At 43.2% G+C, this 16,629-nt stretch overlaps 1 protein-coding gene across 2 annotated transcripts in view; it reads left to right on the forward strand.

Annotated features, from left to right (window-relative positions):
* ndst3 (N-deacetylase/N-sulfotransferase (heparan glucosaminyl) 3) overlaps nucleotides 1-16,629 on the forward strand; it is a 43,902-nt gene that overhangs the window by 16,332 nt on the left and 10,941 nt on the right. For both annotated transcript variants that reach the window (XM_034592391.1, XM_034592383.1), the window contains exons 4-7: nucleotides 305-459; nucleotides 2,316-2,501; nucleotides 8,351-8,479; nucleotides 15,956-16,138. In XM_034592391.1, the coding sequence (XP_034448282.1) occupies nucleotides 305-459; nucleotides 2,316-2,501; nucleotides 8,351-8,479; nucleotides 15,956-16,138 (653 nt within the window). The remainder of the gene's footprint in view (nucleotides 1-304; nucleotides 460-2,315; nucleotides 2,502-8,350; nucleotides 8,480-15,955; nucleotides 16,139-16,629) is intronic.

The following is a 16,629-nucleotide window of genomic DNA, read 5'->3' on the forward strand; positions in this document are numbered from 1 at the left end:
GGAAAAGAAAAACAATAGAGGTGAGACTGAACATGATTATAATTAGAAGAAATCTGATATCGAATGGAACAAATTATCAGAGCATCTGTTATTGCCATGGCATCGCTTCTCATCACCATGGTATCCGACGAGCACCTTATTTAGCAACACGACCCGAGACACCCCAGTCTCTTGATGATGTGCTGAAGCTGTGTGTGCCTGAACTATGTGAATCTATATGATGCAAACATTTGTACATGTTTCACTCTTTGTCCTTTTGTGTTTGTGTGTGTTTTTCTGTGTGTGTGCATGCGTGCGTGTGCAGGCACGGTGGAGGAGGATGAGGGAGACGATTTGCTGCTGAAGTATGTGGACGAGTTCTGGTGGTTCCCCCACATGTGGAGCCACATGCAGCCTCACCTCTTCCACAACGAGTCGTCCCTGCTGGAGCAGATGGTACTCAACAAGGAATTCGCTCTGGTGAGATGGATGCGCACGCACACTCGCAAGTGCGCACATTTCCCGCAGCTGTCTGCTCTGTTGCTGCTTTCTTCTCGCGTGTCCCTTTTAATCAAGCTCACTTCCCACGGTTGCACTTTTCTTCAAGGACGTCTTGTTTTGCAATCGTTATTGTTGTTTCTTTGTCCAGCAGATTACAGACATGATGTTCGTGTGAACTCTGGGAATTCACGTCCCATGTTCATTATGAGCGTGGCCCTATTATGTAGATTACATGTTTGGTAAATGTAAATTAGCCGCATTGATGAGAGCAGCTCATCTTCAGACTTTGCCCTTGTGTCATGGCCCCGCCCATTTTTGGGTGAAAACATCCCCGCTGATTTGACTGGTGGAAAATACAAATTATGAGGTCTTTGCTAGTTTAACAGCGTAAAATGAGAAAAATTATATTTCTCACATTAGGAGTCAAAGTCCTATATGACTAGTCAGGCAAAATTACATTATGTCATCGTCTGCGTCATTACTTAAAGTTAAAGAAATATAATTTGCTCAGTGTCCTTTACTCGGCCTCCAGCAAAGTAGAGGAATGACCCCACTCAGTGGCCAGAGGTGTCATATGTTGACATACTGCAGGTAGTCCGGGTGAGCTAACATTAGCTCTACAGGATAACATTAAATTGGGGTCTCCTTTTTTTCTTTCTCCGAACCGCCCTTTCCTTGAATCAATATTCACTATGTTAAGATGTTGAACATTTATTGACTGGCTGGTTCCCACAGTTTACCGCAGCTCGCAGACCTCACATCTCTTCCTTTGTCGTCCTTTTGTCTTTGTGGCAGCATGGAAAAACATAAACCGTTTTTTATTATTATTATTTGATGTACAAAATGCAGCGCAGCAGCGTTTAGGAATAGTGCCAAGAGGGTTTTCAATTTCAACAGTTTATCACCCAAAATGGGTTGAAGTTACCCAGGCGACACGGAAGTGACATATGCCTGCTCTCATCTATGGAAACAAAGTTTGTAAGGAACAAGTTTGGATCCATATTGCCTTAGAAAAATGTCCTTGCGTTTTATCATCATTTTCAATTGAATCTTTTCTGCAAATATCTGCCAGAAATTCCTTTTTGTTTGATATGACGGATAAGTTTAGATGCTGCAGTTCACCGATGAGACAGCATATGGGAGAGTTTTTGTATTGTTATGTTTTCATTTTCTAAAACATAAATAGTCAAGTGTCTCAGTAGGGGATGATGGGCTTATTTAGACATGGACATATCTGAGCCCCTTTTAATCTGAAGTCCACAAGGTCGAGAGATTTTGTTGCTCCGCTCTGCTTGGCTCTGACATGTATGTGAGTGTGTGTGTGAGTGTGTGTGTGTGTCAATGATTTGTATGACCGTGTCCTGTCACACATACAATAAAGCGGGGGGGGGGGGGGGGGGGGGGGGCTGGTGGTTCATGTTGTTGATGTTGTTGAAGGTGAACGTGCTCATAAAGTGTGATCCCTAACCTCTATTGTAAACACACATACGTATGCCACTCCCTCATCCCGCTGGCCGCTGATGCTCAGCTTTGACAGTGTGTGTAGGTGTGTGTCAGAGCCAAGGACAACACCATCAGTCTGCGAGATGTACCCAGCAACCATCCACCCTCACACACTCACACACATGCTCACAAACTATATATATTTTTTAATTTCCAACCTGAAGGCCGACATCGTAACAAACACAACACAGACGGTGTGCTTCTTCGACAAGGTCACACTGTCTGGCGGTGTGTGTTCGTCATGCCCTTTTTCAAGAGTTGTAAATGTACCATAACTGTTTTTTGTTTCATGTATATAAACCCTCATGTTTGCGTCCGTGTCCCCTCTCCAGGAGCACAACATCCCGGTGGACATGGGCTACGCCGTGGCCCCTCACCACTCAGGCGTGTACCCGGTTCACCTGCAGCTCTACGAGGCCTGGAGGCGCGTGTGGAACATCCGGGTCACCAGCACCGAGGAGTACCCGCATCTCAAGCCCGCCCGCTACCGCAAGGGCTTCGTCCACAACAGCATCATGGTGAGGAGACAACGCAGTGTCCATCACGCAAATGTGCTGATTCCCATTCATGTCCATGAACCACTTTGATCAACTCTCACGTCTTTACAGGTACATGAAAGTTGGTTACAGACCACAACTAATATTCGATCCACATGATAGGAAATGCTGTTTGTCATGCTGCTGAAAAAACTTGCGTCATTTAAAACCTATTTTACAGGAAATATATATCTGTGATTATTTCATATTCTCCCTCCTGTCTTGAATCTTTTTCTTGCTCTTTCATTCTCTGTAGGACTAGAGGTTATGCTCATTAAGCTTGTTTTCCCACAGCTTTTTATTGTGATCATCCCTATAAATACAAGCCAGTGCTGGTGCGGTGTGATATATCAGCCCTGGCAGACAGGTCATGTTTGTTTTGTGATTTCTGACTAAAAGAGCTGAGTCACAGAAAAACTTGATAAATCCTTTTTTTTAAGCTATCATATGTGTTTCTCTAACATAACCCCCATTGATCATGCAGCGTTCATAAATCAAACCCAACACTCAGAGCACGTTATGCAGTCTCCTTGTCCGCCAGGAGGAGAAAATGATTTGCTTAATTCATCCGACTGAAATTAAAACAATGAATTATAAATTGCTCGAGGAACAAAAATCAAAGCGAGCCTAAACGCAGAATCATTTAGTCACAGGAGAGCGTCGGGGTACGTGGCTTCGCTGCTCGCTTTCTTTTTTATCTCACTTTGAGAAAGTGTTTTTATCTGCTGCCTCTTCGTGCAACTAAGTGTTTGCCGAGTAGTAAATTGTGTGCTGATTGTTTCTTGCGGTCTTAAACAAAAAAATCAATGACGCTGTGTGTGGTGTGTAACCTCTGTGTACAGCGTGTGAATGCATATGTGCGCTTGTGTGTGTCTGTGTGTGATATGAATTCTTTGACCTCGTCTCACCACAGCATGCTCAGCCCCACGTTGATTTAATATTTAATGGATTTCCCAATGTGGCTGAACGGATGGGTTTTTCTACAAGTATGTGTGTGTATCTGTACCGTATATTACCCATAAATGCATCAATAAATGCTTCATCAGTTGCTGTTTGCGACTGTAACTCCTTTCACCCCTTTCACCTATAAGCACATTGTCTTCATCCCTCCCTCTTTCTGTCCCAGCTCCTCCTCTTCGTTCACTTGTCAGTCAGGCTCTTTGTTAGCGTGCACAACTGCTCGCTTATTGACGAAAAGAACCGATCACATCTGACACCAAAATTACCGGGCCATGTTGTTCTTCTGTGTTTGGGTTTTGAGCAAACAATTTGCACAGACAGCGATGTCAATTCCCTAATCAGTCCCCCAAGTCCGCTTTTATTTCATTGTCATCTCATCACGGCGACATAAAAGACAAGCCACTTAATCCAGCTTCCTTTCAATACAATGCAAAGCTGACAGTTTGACAGGCTATAATGTGATATTACACACGAACCATTCTGAGGTATTGTGAAACACCAGTGATTCACTGAATTAAATAACAAGCCATTAAACAAAAATACACACTTTATTCAACACTGTACAACATCTCACAAAGAACGACAGAACATGAAAGAGCAAAAAAGAAATCTGAATTTTCACCGGGGAGAAAAATATTGTTTGAAACAAATTATAGAGCAACTGACTGGAGTTAAATTAAATCTTCAACAAAACTGTCAAGCCGCAGCATAATGATAGTAACTAGGATGTGGAGTGGAAGGCCCAACAGTTATTTGGATCGGCACCATGTTGCACACACTCAATATCAAGAAATCAAGGAAAATGTTGAAACTCGCTCACTTTCTCGCACTGTTAAAGAAAGTGATCCAACCCTCTCCTCTGTAAAATTTCATGGAGATCAGCAGTAGTAGTTTTTGCATAATCCTGCTCACTGTCAAACAAATGCAGATGAAAACACAACCTCCTTGACGAAGGTCATAATAACTTGGATAGCACGAGGAAGCCGAGGCAGCTTTAGGGAAATTAAGAATATGAATGAAACTAAATAAGGACAGAAAATAAAAGAGGGTTTTAAGGAGTGTTCAGTGTCCATTGTGGAATATCCTGTCACCATATAGGTGCTCAGGCTGGAACCAGCGATGGTGAGCAGACCTGCATCTGAGGTTCCAGGATGGAGCATGGGGGGGGGGGGGGTCAGGCAGGTACTAGGGGGCGAGGGCAAGGAGGGATTTAGTGAGGAGTAGGATTTCATATTTAATACAGGACTTGACTTGTTGATCATGTTATTTACTATAAAAAATAAGACTGATGGAAGGAAAAAACACAGCGTACACCCACCAGCAGCTTTTTCATTATATCCCATTATCTTTATCAGCATGTGGGCTTTGCTCAGCTGTCACGGATTTGTAGATATTAAAATTTAATGTTATCATCAGCAAATTTAGATTGTGTTGTATGAAGAAACGTTCCAGAACAGCTAATAAATGAGTTTATTTGGTCAACAGCTGTATCTAAGGTCGAGAATGAACTTTCAAAATGTCGCCAAAATGTTCATAATCAAATATCATACATTTAAACAGCTGCAATTCCATAACAACCAAACGTTCGCCATCTGCTGACGACATGATATGTGATACGATCGAAAAGCCACAACAACAACGGCTACTTGACCTTGAGGTCTCACCGCTTCTGTGAAATTGTATTTACAAAGCTGTAGAAATAGACAAATGTGTATTCCACTTCAGGTGACCTGTTACCACAACTTAATTAAATGCATGGTAGCAAGACAAGAAAATCGAATTTATTGATTAAGATAAACCTTCTAAGTTGGAAACATTATTTTGTTGAATTATGGTGAAATAATAATGTTGATAATTACATCAACTTAATATAGTGTCTTATTTCAAGTGAAATGTCTGCATTAAGTGATTAGACATAAAGTTTAAATTCTAGTAACTTTATAAAATATGCTTGACAACTTAATTTTTTTCCAACTAAGTTCAGGATGGAAGTCGCCCCCCTGCCCATTTAACATGCCTGGACATATTCAGACGTAGACACTATAAAATATTTAAAACTGTGCCGCAATGTGAAAGCAGTGGAGGAAAATAAAGAAAGGTCTGCTGTTCTTGCTCTAAGACATTGCATGCTGCACTGACTAAACAGCAAAAGGAGGCTATAGGAAAAAAGAAAAAAAAATAACTCAAAAACTTAGCTCGTGCAGGCGGAACCTTTTTCTGTGTGTGTGTGTGTGTGTGTGTGTGTGTGTGTGTGTGTGTGTGTGTGTGTGTGTGTGTGCGTGTGCGTGCGTGCGTGCGCGCGTGTATAAGTACCCCTCCGTCCATGCAGAATTTTAATTTTAAATCACTCCCCCCGTAAACCGGCCAGTGATCTTTTCAGACACTGACAAGTCATCTCGTCTCCTGACCCCCCTCGTCAAGTTACTCCGGGACATCTTTCACAACCCGCCCCATTTTCTTTACCTTTCCCCTTTTTATTATTTTATTTTTTTCACCTCCAATTTTTTTGCAATTTCTGTCTATTAATCTCCGTCTCCTCTGCCTCTCTCTCTCCATCTTTGTTTGCTCGGAGGAGGACAGGACATTGTCTGAAGGCTGTAAAATTGGTGTTTGTGTGTCTCTGTCAGCAGATTGAGAGCCACCCACTGGACCCACAGTATCAGAACAAATCACACTGAGATATGGGACTGTGTGTGTGTGTGTGTGTGTGTGTGTGTGTGTGTGTGTGTGTGTGTGTGTGTGTGTGTGTGTGTGTGTGTGTGTGTGTGTGTGTGTGTGTGTGTGTGTGGGCGCATGCACCCGTGCAAACATGCATACTTGTGTGTGTGTATTTCTTTTTAAAATGTACTATATCACTTTGAGCTATAGCTCTGTGGATAATTGGTTTGGTGAAATAGTGCTGAGTGTCTGTGGCTGTGGTGGCCTTCTCTCTCTCTTTCTCTCTCTCTCTCTCTCTTTCTTTGTTTCTCTCTCTCTCCCTCTCTCTCTCTCTCTCTCTCTCTCTCTCTCTCTCTCTCTATCTTGTGAGTGTGAATCAGTCTGCCTTGTTTTATAGATAAACCAATATCTACGCTTCCAGCCTTTACTCTTTATTTCACACGGGGAAGTGCTCCAGAAGGAGTTCACAATAAAGACCTCCTTCTCTTCTCTTCTCTTCTCTTCTCTTCTCTTCTCTTCTCTTCTCTTCTCCTAAAGCATAACCTAAATCTATTAAAATATCTATTCAATTTGGCCTAAATACAGTTTTTTCTTGTTTGGCGCATGCTACAGTACAGTTGAGGCGAGCTATAAAGATTTCCTGACAATTCTGATCTTAGATTGTAGAATTCAGTTCTAAAACAATGTCACTGATGTTGAATCAATTGCTGCTTTCACTAATACAACCATAACATTTTTTGCGATATCGAGAATCTGAGAAATTGACATCTGTAACCTGCTTTTCGTCAGTCAAGGCCCACAGATATACTGTATGTAACTCACACTGTGTGGCAGTGTGCTGCCTGTAGTACTCTCAGGCCCGGGTGTGCACAGTGCACCTGTTCGAGGTGGGCTTAAAAGTAATCCATTATTATCTCGTCCTGCTTCGGTAAACAGAGAGTAACCAAAATACCAAACAGGTGTAGTGGAGGTGGACAAGAAAAGAAACCAACAGTGCCCCAGGAAGATTGAACTTCACCTGCGTGTGCACGTCAAAGCATCGTGTCCTGTGCACCTGCATGAAAATCTCTGGTCTCTGCTGCCGGAGTGATGGAAATCTCAGCTGAGCAGCTCCTCAGGACTCAAAGCCCAAACACGCGGAAGGCACTAATTGCTGTGTCCTTTGACAACCCTAGTTTGACTCTTTTTTTTCCCCCACCGCGTACGTCAGACGGGGAAATAATAACATTTAATTACGACCCGTTTTTCTATAAGAAGTGTCCCAGCGAGGTGTGTCAGTGAGCCCTGCACGAGCCATGCACAACACAGCAGAGTCCTGGAACTGGAGCACCGAAATGGAACGGAGCCGTCATTTGTGTTATTAATGACTGCGTGTGCTTTTTATCCAACGACACGTCACAATATCAGAAAAACGTTTTGTCACACTCTGCAAGAACGTGACTCGAACCATCTGTAGAACTCGTACCTGTTCTTCTTCTCTGCGATAATTAACATTCCCAGAGGCAGGAAGACACGACACATCAGAATAACCCTGACCTGCTTTGCTGCCCGCTTCTCATATTTAGAAACTGCTGTGTAGAAAAAAGCTTGTCTCTATAAGGCTGTACATCTGTCATGTTTTATGCTGCTGGCTGGTCTTCTTTGTGGCTGGTTTGTTTGCACCGTGACCTCGAAATCGGTACGTTCGCGCCACAACAGCTGTTTTAGTTTTCTTTTTAATTTAAAATCATTACAGGGTGATTCCACACGCCCTCAAAGGGAAAACTCAGCTGATTGTTCATATTAAAGTGTGTTTACAGGTCTCTGGGAGTGCTAATGCACATGTGCAAAAAGTTGCATAAAGGAGTTTTGGGGCTCCAGCGGGAGCTGAGGGAAGCCGGATGAAAACGTTTCCCTGTTCCATGAGTGCAGGAGACAATCTGTGGAGTACACTTTGATGGGTCCTTGAAAAATCTCATTTCTCTCCATTAAGGCTCTTTTGTCTCAGACTTGACTAAGCCATTAGCTCATTTGCACTTGCACTGATATGAAGGATATTAACAACTGCTCCCTTTTTTGCATTCTTCTCTCTGTGTGTGTGTGTGTGTGTGTGTGTGTGTGTGTGTGTGTGTGTGTGTGTGTGTGTGTGTGTGTGTGTGTGTGTGTGTGTGTGTGTGTGTGTGTGTGTGTGTGTGTGTGTGTGCGTGCGCGCGCGTGCGTGTGCGTGTGTGTAGGTGCTGCCTCGACAGACGTGCGGCTTGTTTACTCACACCATCTACTATAAGGAATACCCTGGCGGACCTAAAGAACTGGACAAAAGCATCCATGGGGGAGAGCTTTTTCTCACTCTGCTTCTCAACCCAGTGAGTCAGAGCAACCACACTCACAATAAGACACGCACACGCTCTTGCACATGCGAACGGAAACACAGAGTGTGAAACCGAGAGGACTGTTACTCTCTGTTTTGATTTGTGCACCTTAAAAAGGAAGCAACTGGGTTTTCTCACTGTAGAGGTAACTTCCTCTCTGTCTGGTTGATGCTGTTTTGTGGTGCGTGCATCTGTGTGCGTGTGTGTGTCTGTGTGTCTTTTTTCCTGTCAGGGCCTGTGTCTCACTGTGAAGTTGTGTTCATCTACCCACTTTAAATTAGGTCTCACCACAGGGGGGTTGCTGTCACACACACACACACACACACACACACACACACACACACACACACACACACACACACACACATGAACTCACACATGCACAGGCCCGCTCACACCCATAAAGTCACACACAAAGACACACATGGACACACACACACAACACATCCTCCCCCTCGCACTTACCCCTGCTGCGTATGTCAGCTCAACTTGATTCTGCTTTGAATTAAGGAACAGAATTAGGTTTTGGTGGCATTTAAGATGCTCGTGAGCACGTGCGCGCCCACAGTTAAGGGTAGGCATTGACATTCACAGGGAAATATCCAACAATCTCTCTCAGAGTCGGACCATCCTCGTGCACATTCACAACACACACTCACACACATGTGGATGCTGGTGCAGCAGCAGTAGGCTTCATTGAAGTGTCAGGTAGGGGAGTGCTGAACTAGAGGAGCTGTCAGAACTCAGGCAACATCACAGAGTCGAGTGCAGCTCGGCACAACAACCCAATCTCGTCCTTTCTTCTCCCTCTGCACCGCTTTGTCTCCGTCTGTCTCTCTTTTTCTTATTCTTTTTCATTTTCTTTCATTCTTTCGTCTCTTTCTTCTGACATCTTTTCTTTCTTTGTTTTTTTTCCCCCCTTTGCTTATCATTTCTTTGCCACTTTCTTTCATTCCTTGCTGTTTTAGTCAATTATATATTTTTTGTCTCTTTCATTCTTTCTATCTTCTGTATCTCTGTCAGCGTATCCCTGTTTAATCATATGTGACTTTTGCATTGAAGAAAATCAAATGCTTGTATTACCACTGATCTAACAAAATTGGAATAGTTTTGTATCCAGTTAAAACTAACAATATTATCGAATAACTGCTCTGTTTCACTGTCCCTAACTTCTCTAAGGGAGCTTTCACACCTTCCTTATTTGGTGCGGACTCTCTGACTTTTCAGTTTAGTCCGAAGCTGTGAAAGGTGCCTCATTCGGACCTCGGCCTGGACAAACGGACAAAAAATAATGCTTTAGTGGCAAAGAAATCAATGAAATCATCTGGTTTAATCGTGAAACGGAAAGACTACTACACACTGCAGTGACAACTCTCGGGTGGCAGATGCATGAAGTATAGGTAGATGCAACCCATGTAGGTGATGACAACAGGGCATACATTTGTCATGCAAAAGTCTGCTCTCTAAATTCCAGAGTGAAACCACAACTAACAAAAGTGAACAATGTAATGGATCATGTATCAGTCTGGACTGATTTAGGTCCAGACAAAAAAAATGTTTCAAATTTCCACACAAAAAAGAAATCAGTGCATTCACTGATTTCTTTTTTGTACTCATATTCATATTCATATGTCATTTTTCCATCACTGCCGATCAGAGCTATAGAGACGATTAAAAACCAGTGTCTGCTGCAGAATTCGACGCGAAAGTGAATCACGATTGTATCCATTCCCACTGCAGACTAAAGCCAGATATTGGTGTAATGTAAACTGAGAAGCTCTCTCACCTCGCTGTCTTGCCAGTGGTGCATCTTGCGCAATAAAAATCACTGTTGCACGTTGTTCTGAAAATGTAAAAAACTCAAATGTCCCTGGCTGTTTAAGCACCAGACAAAAGCCAGATGTCAGTGGGTGTAAGTGTGTTTTTTGACCAGTGGAAGAGGGTCTGTATTGCCTATCTGGGGTTATAAACATTAACACTGTGGAGGAGTGTGAAAAAAAAACGACCGGGGAGTGAGCCTAATGTGACGGCATCTACACTAATAGGTTTAGAGGGAGAACTGAGAATCAACTTTAACACTCTTTAACACCTGCAGGTCAACTCTTGGCTGTAATTAGAATAAATGAAAAGAATACATTTCATTACAGCCTGATTTATGGCTCAACATTACATATGGCACTCGAGAATATCACCTGTTGGTGTGACTGAGAGGTCCACTGTTGAACACACATCAAACAAACACACACACACACACACACGCACAAGCACACTCATATTACATAGAGGCTTTGAGATTCTCCTTGAAAGCCAGAAACGCGGAGGCGAATTACATTTTTCCCTCTGTCTCTCTCTCTCCCCCGCCGTCCCTTTATTATTCTGCGTAATAAAAGATGAAACCCTCCTTGTGTTGTATCTCTTAATGAAGAGACCTATTAAACATAAAAGCAATTTAAACACTAAATGAGAGCTATCTGCCATGACACACACACACGCACACGCACACGCACACACATGCTCCCACATACATGCAGAGTGATGATTCATTTTCTCTTCTGCCTGCTCTACTTGCAGACACACAAGCTTTCATTAGTGTGTGCACTTTGTGTGTGTAATCAATAGTGTTCTGTAGCTCACTGCTTTAGTCCCCCGGGGATTTCCTATTGTTTGATGAGCTGCACACTGGTAACATTGTCACTTCCCTTTCAATGACTTTAAATCACATCTGGCCTGTGGTGGCAGTTTACCACTGGTAACATCTAACATATTCACTCAAGTGTGTGTTGTGCGTGTGCATGTGCTAAACATGTGTGTGTGTGTGTGTGTGTGTGTTCATGTGCGCGTTCGGATACTTTTGCATCATTCACGGCTGCATCAGCAGTCATTGAGCTCCCTGTCTCTCATAAGCTCAACAATCGATTGGACGACCTAGACTCTGCAAACAGCCAATAGGGCACAAGTCATTCTCCAATAAATGGTGAGGGAGAGAGGGGGGGGGGGGGAGAGAGGCGAGGAGAGGCGAGGAGAGCTGGGTGAGAAGGTGGCAGACAGATTGAGATTTAATTTTCAGGTCACGGCATCTTGTGTCACTTGAGAATCCAGACACATACAGAGAGGAAGTGATGCACACACAAACACACACACACACACAACACACACCAGTGCATGTTTGTGTGTCAGCGTCCAAGCATCTGCGCATGTGTGCGTGTGTATATTTGTATAAATGTGTGTTTAGCTGACATAAGCAGAGCTGTAGACATATATCAGGGCTGACATTTAGCGCGTAGCTCTGCCACTAAGCTTATTAGCCCAACAACAAATATCAGCACAATCTCTTTCCTTTCCGATCCTTCAGTCTCACCCAGTGAACGCCCTCACATCCCTCACCCTTCCTCCCCTGTGCACAGCTCTGACGGTCACTTTACTGCGGCCAGTCTCATTTTCAACCTGTGCGTGTTGTCTTCACTCGCACGTTTTGAATCTCTCAACTCCTCTTTTTGGTTTAATTTCTGCTCCTTCACTGCATTTCTCTGTAGCCACTGCTGATTGCTACTGAAGGCTCTGGCTGCTCATCAAGACTCTCGCACACACACACACACACACACACACACACACACACACACACACACACACGCTGAGCTACAATCCACACAGGAGGACAAATTACAAAGTAAGAGCAAAGCAAGAAAAAATAAAGAAAAAAAGTGCCGGTAGAGAGGACAGGGCTGGTAGAGGCTGACTGGAGCAGACAAAATAATTGAATCGACATCATTTTCGGTATTGACGTTCAGCATTCAATTATCCACTGATGAGACGGAGGCAGCGAGATGGACTGTGAGAACGAAAGAGAGAAAAAGAGTGAGGAGGGGAAGAGGACAATGACAGTGAGGGAGGGAGAGTGAAAACGGAGGGGGGGGGGGGGGGTGCAGACTTCTTTTTAGTAGCAATAACAATTCAATCAGGGAGAAATGTATGTGGAACTAAGTGGTCTGTAATGGGAAACCAACTGATACAGCTACACATTAAAGAAGAGAGAGAGGGCAGCAGAGGAGACGGGGATAGATAGATAGATAGATAGATAGATAGATAGATAGATAGATAGATAAGTAGTGGATGGATAGATGGATGGAGAGAGAGAGAGAGAAGAAGTCGAGGAAGTGCTGAAATGGAACTCTTGGAAAGGATAGATGAGTGGATGGAAGGATGGATGGATGGATGGGATGCAGATGGTCGCCCACAGTCCGGTTAAGAATCACCTTGTTGTGAGAACGGTTGCGTTTCTCTATACTATTTTGTGCTATTTTATAAGGTCTTGACCTTAATATGTTAAGTCCCTTTAGAAAATGTATGGTGCTATACAAATCAAATATAATTGAATTGAAACTGAATAGATGGACAGATTGAAGGAAAGAAAATTTGGGAAAAATGCAATCATGTTAGGGAGGATTGGAACATGTCACAAACTCAAATACATGACTGACTAATCTTCTAAGACATGGAATGTGTGTGTGTGTGTGTGTGTGTGTGTGTGTGTGTGTGTGTGTGTGTGTGTGTGTGTGTGTGTGTGTGTGTGTGTGTGTGTGTGTGTGTGTGTGTGTGTGTGTGTGTGAGAGAGTCTATGGATTTTTAAGAACATCACCCCACTGCTGGACTGACATGCTTCATCAGCACATCTAGGTCAATATGAGATCGGAGAGAGGAGGGGGGGAAATAACGTAGTGACTTTTAGAAGACGAGTGATTGAGAGCAAGTCATTAAAGGGAAGAGAGAAGAAGGAGGAAATGAAGCTGCATTGGAGCAATGAGAGGAAAAGACAAGGGACAAAGATTAAAAAGAGGGAGGTCGTGGGGCTGGGCTTGATTTCTCTTATGTCTATACTTCACTTTCAGGCCAGCTCCAGGTTTGGACTTGAGCCCAAATCTGGTGTTAAATTATTAGTGCAATATTCTTTATTAAAGGCACATAGGGCACTCAGAGCAATCCAATATTCAGGAAATGAGACGTGGCGCTAGATGCTGAGAAAAGGTTTACATGGTTCACTTAATTGAATTCTTAGCCACACTGAGTCCCTCCATCAAAGGGTTTGGGGCTCGCACAGTGTCTGGAGATTAACAGTCTCAAAAGTGGCCCTTTTTGTTTTTTGTAATTCAGATTCACCTGCCAAGGTTTCTCTCCCCGTCTCTTCCCTTTGTTAACCCCCCCCCGTCTGTGCTTTTTTTCCGCACTCCTCCAATTACAAACACAAATCATCTTCAAGTCCTCCTTTGTTTCATTTGGCAGCCAGTGCTATAGCTCCATAATGAATGTTTCCATGTTCAATAACACTCTGATCCTCTTTTACTCTTCCCCCCTCTGGGTCCTTTTCTCTGTCATTCATCTCAGTTTAACACACACACACACACACACACACACACACACACACACACACACACACACACACACACACACACACACACACACACACACATGAATCTATATATCTGTATCTTTATAATACATATACATACATATTTGAAAAAAAAAACTGTTATCAAATCCGTATGACAAAGAAATGTAATTGAGGCTTTATATATTATAAATAACTACAAAGAAATATAAAGAAAACAAATACAACCAAATATATAGAACGTAACTAACGAACAAAAAACTTGATTCGATTATTCTGGTTGGGGTCAGGTTTGGACACGTTGGTCTGGCTGCCTCTGTGACTTTCTGCACTGCACATGCCTGTAATCAGGGAAACATCCGGCTTACGTCGTGTCAGTTCTCTATCGGCCAGCCGATTTATCGGTCGGGCTGTAGTTTTGTGTTATTTGAAAAGAACATTAATCACGTTTTGATGAACTCGCCTGCTTTAAAACACTGGGACACTTAGAAATTGCTCGGAACATTTTATTTATTCAGGTCAGACTCACCTGCATTCACTGTACTTCACTACACGAGCTTTGAGTGGCACTCCAAGTTCTCAATTCAATGCTTGAAAGAAGGCGTCTGGCGTTTTTTGACACTACGACTCATTGGACAAGAGGAGCAAGCAAACTGCTGTAAACTGGCGAGCGTCTGAGTGCCGGGTGATGCCTTGACAGTGGTTCCACATTGTTGCTCTAACATCAGCCAGATTGATATGAAGCAGGCGAGGCTGGATGGCACGCTGCTGGTTTGCTTCGACTGAGCACAAGATAAGGAGGCTGTGGCAGATGCGCAAATTTGCTCTGGCATGCACAAACGCACAGGCGCATAAACAATCACGCTGACATGCACAGACGCTCACGCACACGTAAAATATCACTGTGACATGCAAAGTCTTGCTCCTCTCTCCTTTTTCCTGTTTGCTTTCTTTGTCGCAAAGACACACACACACACTTAAGCAGCCTCACATATGTCTGTTCCTCTTTCTCCCTCCCACAGAGTGGAACACACACACACACAGACATGCACCCACACACACACACACACACAAATCCTGCCATCAGTATTCAGAGGCGATCAATATTCTGAACAGCTTTACAGGTCGGCCGGACGCTGATCCATCAAACCCTGACACTGTGTCGCTTTGTATCTACGGCAACCTTCAGCATTAAAGAGGAGCACCGACAGTCCTCTGTCACCAGGAAATACCCAGCGTGTGTGTGTGTGTTCACATTCACAGGCGTTCGCCCGAATATACTGACACACAGGCACCTACAAACACACACACACACATGCTCACGTCCAACAAATAATTTATATCTTAATTGCTGATGTTACCATTTCATCCAGACACTTCTAGTTCCCGAGCTCCCTCCAATCACAAAAGAAGCGTGTGTGCGTGTGTGCGTGTGTGCGTGTGTGTGTGTGTGTGTGTCAGCTATCTCAGCTTGTCTCTTTGATCAGCCTATAAAAGCACTGAGGCGTGGACAGATAGCCTGGACCAACACACCAACGCTCCTCATATCCTTCTGAGTCTCTCCGTCTCCCTCACACACATTAACTATCATGAACACACTCCGCTGCACTCTGAAACCCTCTCCGCTGTGTGTAGCTGCATCTCTCCCATCTCCCACTGGCATCCGAGGAGCATTGTGCTCCCTCCTCCTCAACTTTTATCTGTTGGAAGTGGTGAATACATCAGTTTCAGGTTTATCTCAGTAGTTTTCCTTCCCTCTTTATACTTGAAATTGTATTTTTTTTTGTATCCCCTCTCAAAAGTTAATGTACAATCTTACATCACAAAAGTCAGTGATAGCAAATGTTGATACTCGGAGGACCGCTGCTCTGTTAGCGATTCAAAAACCATGACACACACTCTGAGAAATAAGATGTTTGCTTTCCACTGCAGCAGTAATTAGATTTACTCTGCCGCTGAGTTTTTCACAAACATCGGAACCTGGGAAATGAGATTTTGACAATCCCAATTTTGCACAATATAATAAGTAAGCATGTTTCCCCACTCTCCTTTCTCTCTCTCCCACTCTATTTTGTCCTCCACTCCAGATCAGTATATACATGACCCACCTGTCTAACTACGGCAACGATCGACTGGGTCTCTACACGTTCGTCCACCTGGCCTCTTTTCTCCGCTCGTGGACGAACCTGAAACTCCACACGCTCCCGCCCTTGCAGCTGGCACACAAATACTTCCAGCTTTTTCCCGAACAAAGGAACCCTCTCTGGCAGGTGTGTTTGCGTGGGTATTTGCCCACATGCATGGGCTTGTGCACTTTTATGCAGTAAGGTACTCTCTTTATGCAGACTGTAAAAAAAAACAGTTAAACAGACTGTGGAGTGGAGAAAAAATGAATACATTTTCCACGAAATGACAAAAATATGTTTGTGTACAGATAATAAAACAATTGGTTTGAAGTTCATTGTGTTTTTGTTGGTTAATTTCTCTGAAAAGCAATGAACAGAATATTATTCAAGATTGTTCTTGGTGATTTATGAATTTTGCAATACACAATGAAGATATGAATATTTGATCATGACAGTTGTTAAGGATGGTCTTATTTTCTTTCGTTTTATTTATCAAAAATATACTGGTTTATACAACTTTGTGGTGTAATCACATGCAGGCTGGTAAATGTGATATGCATGACATAACAAAAATGTAATTTGTTGATTCTATATTTATTCTACACATGCACGTTTATCTTTGTATGCATTGCTTT

The sequence above is a fragment of the Hippoglossus hippoglossus genome, chromosome 1 (assembly GCF_009819705.1).
Source record: "Hippoglossus hippoglossus isolate fHipHip1 chromosome 1, fHipHip1.pri, whole genome shotgun sequence".
NCBI classification, from domain to species: Eukaryota; Metazoa; Chordata; class Actinopteri; order Pleuronectiformes; family Pleuronectidae; genus Hippoglossus; species Hippoglossus hippoglossus.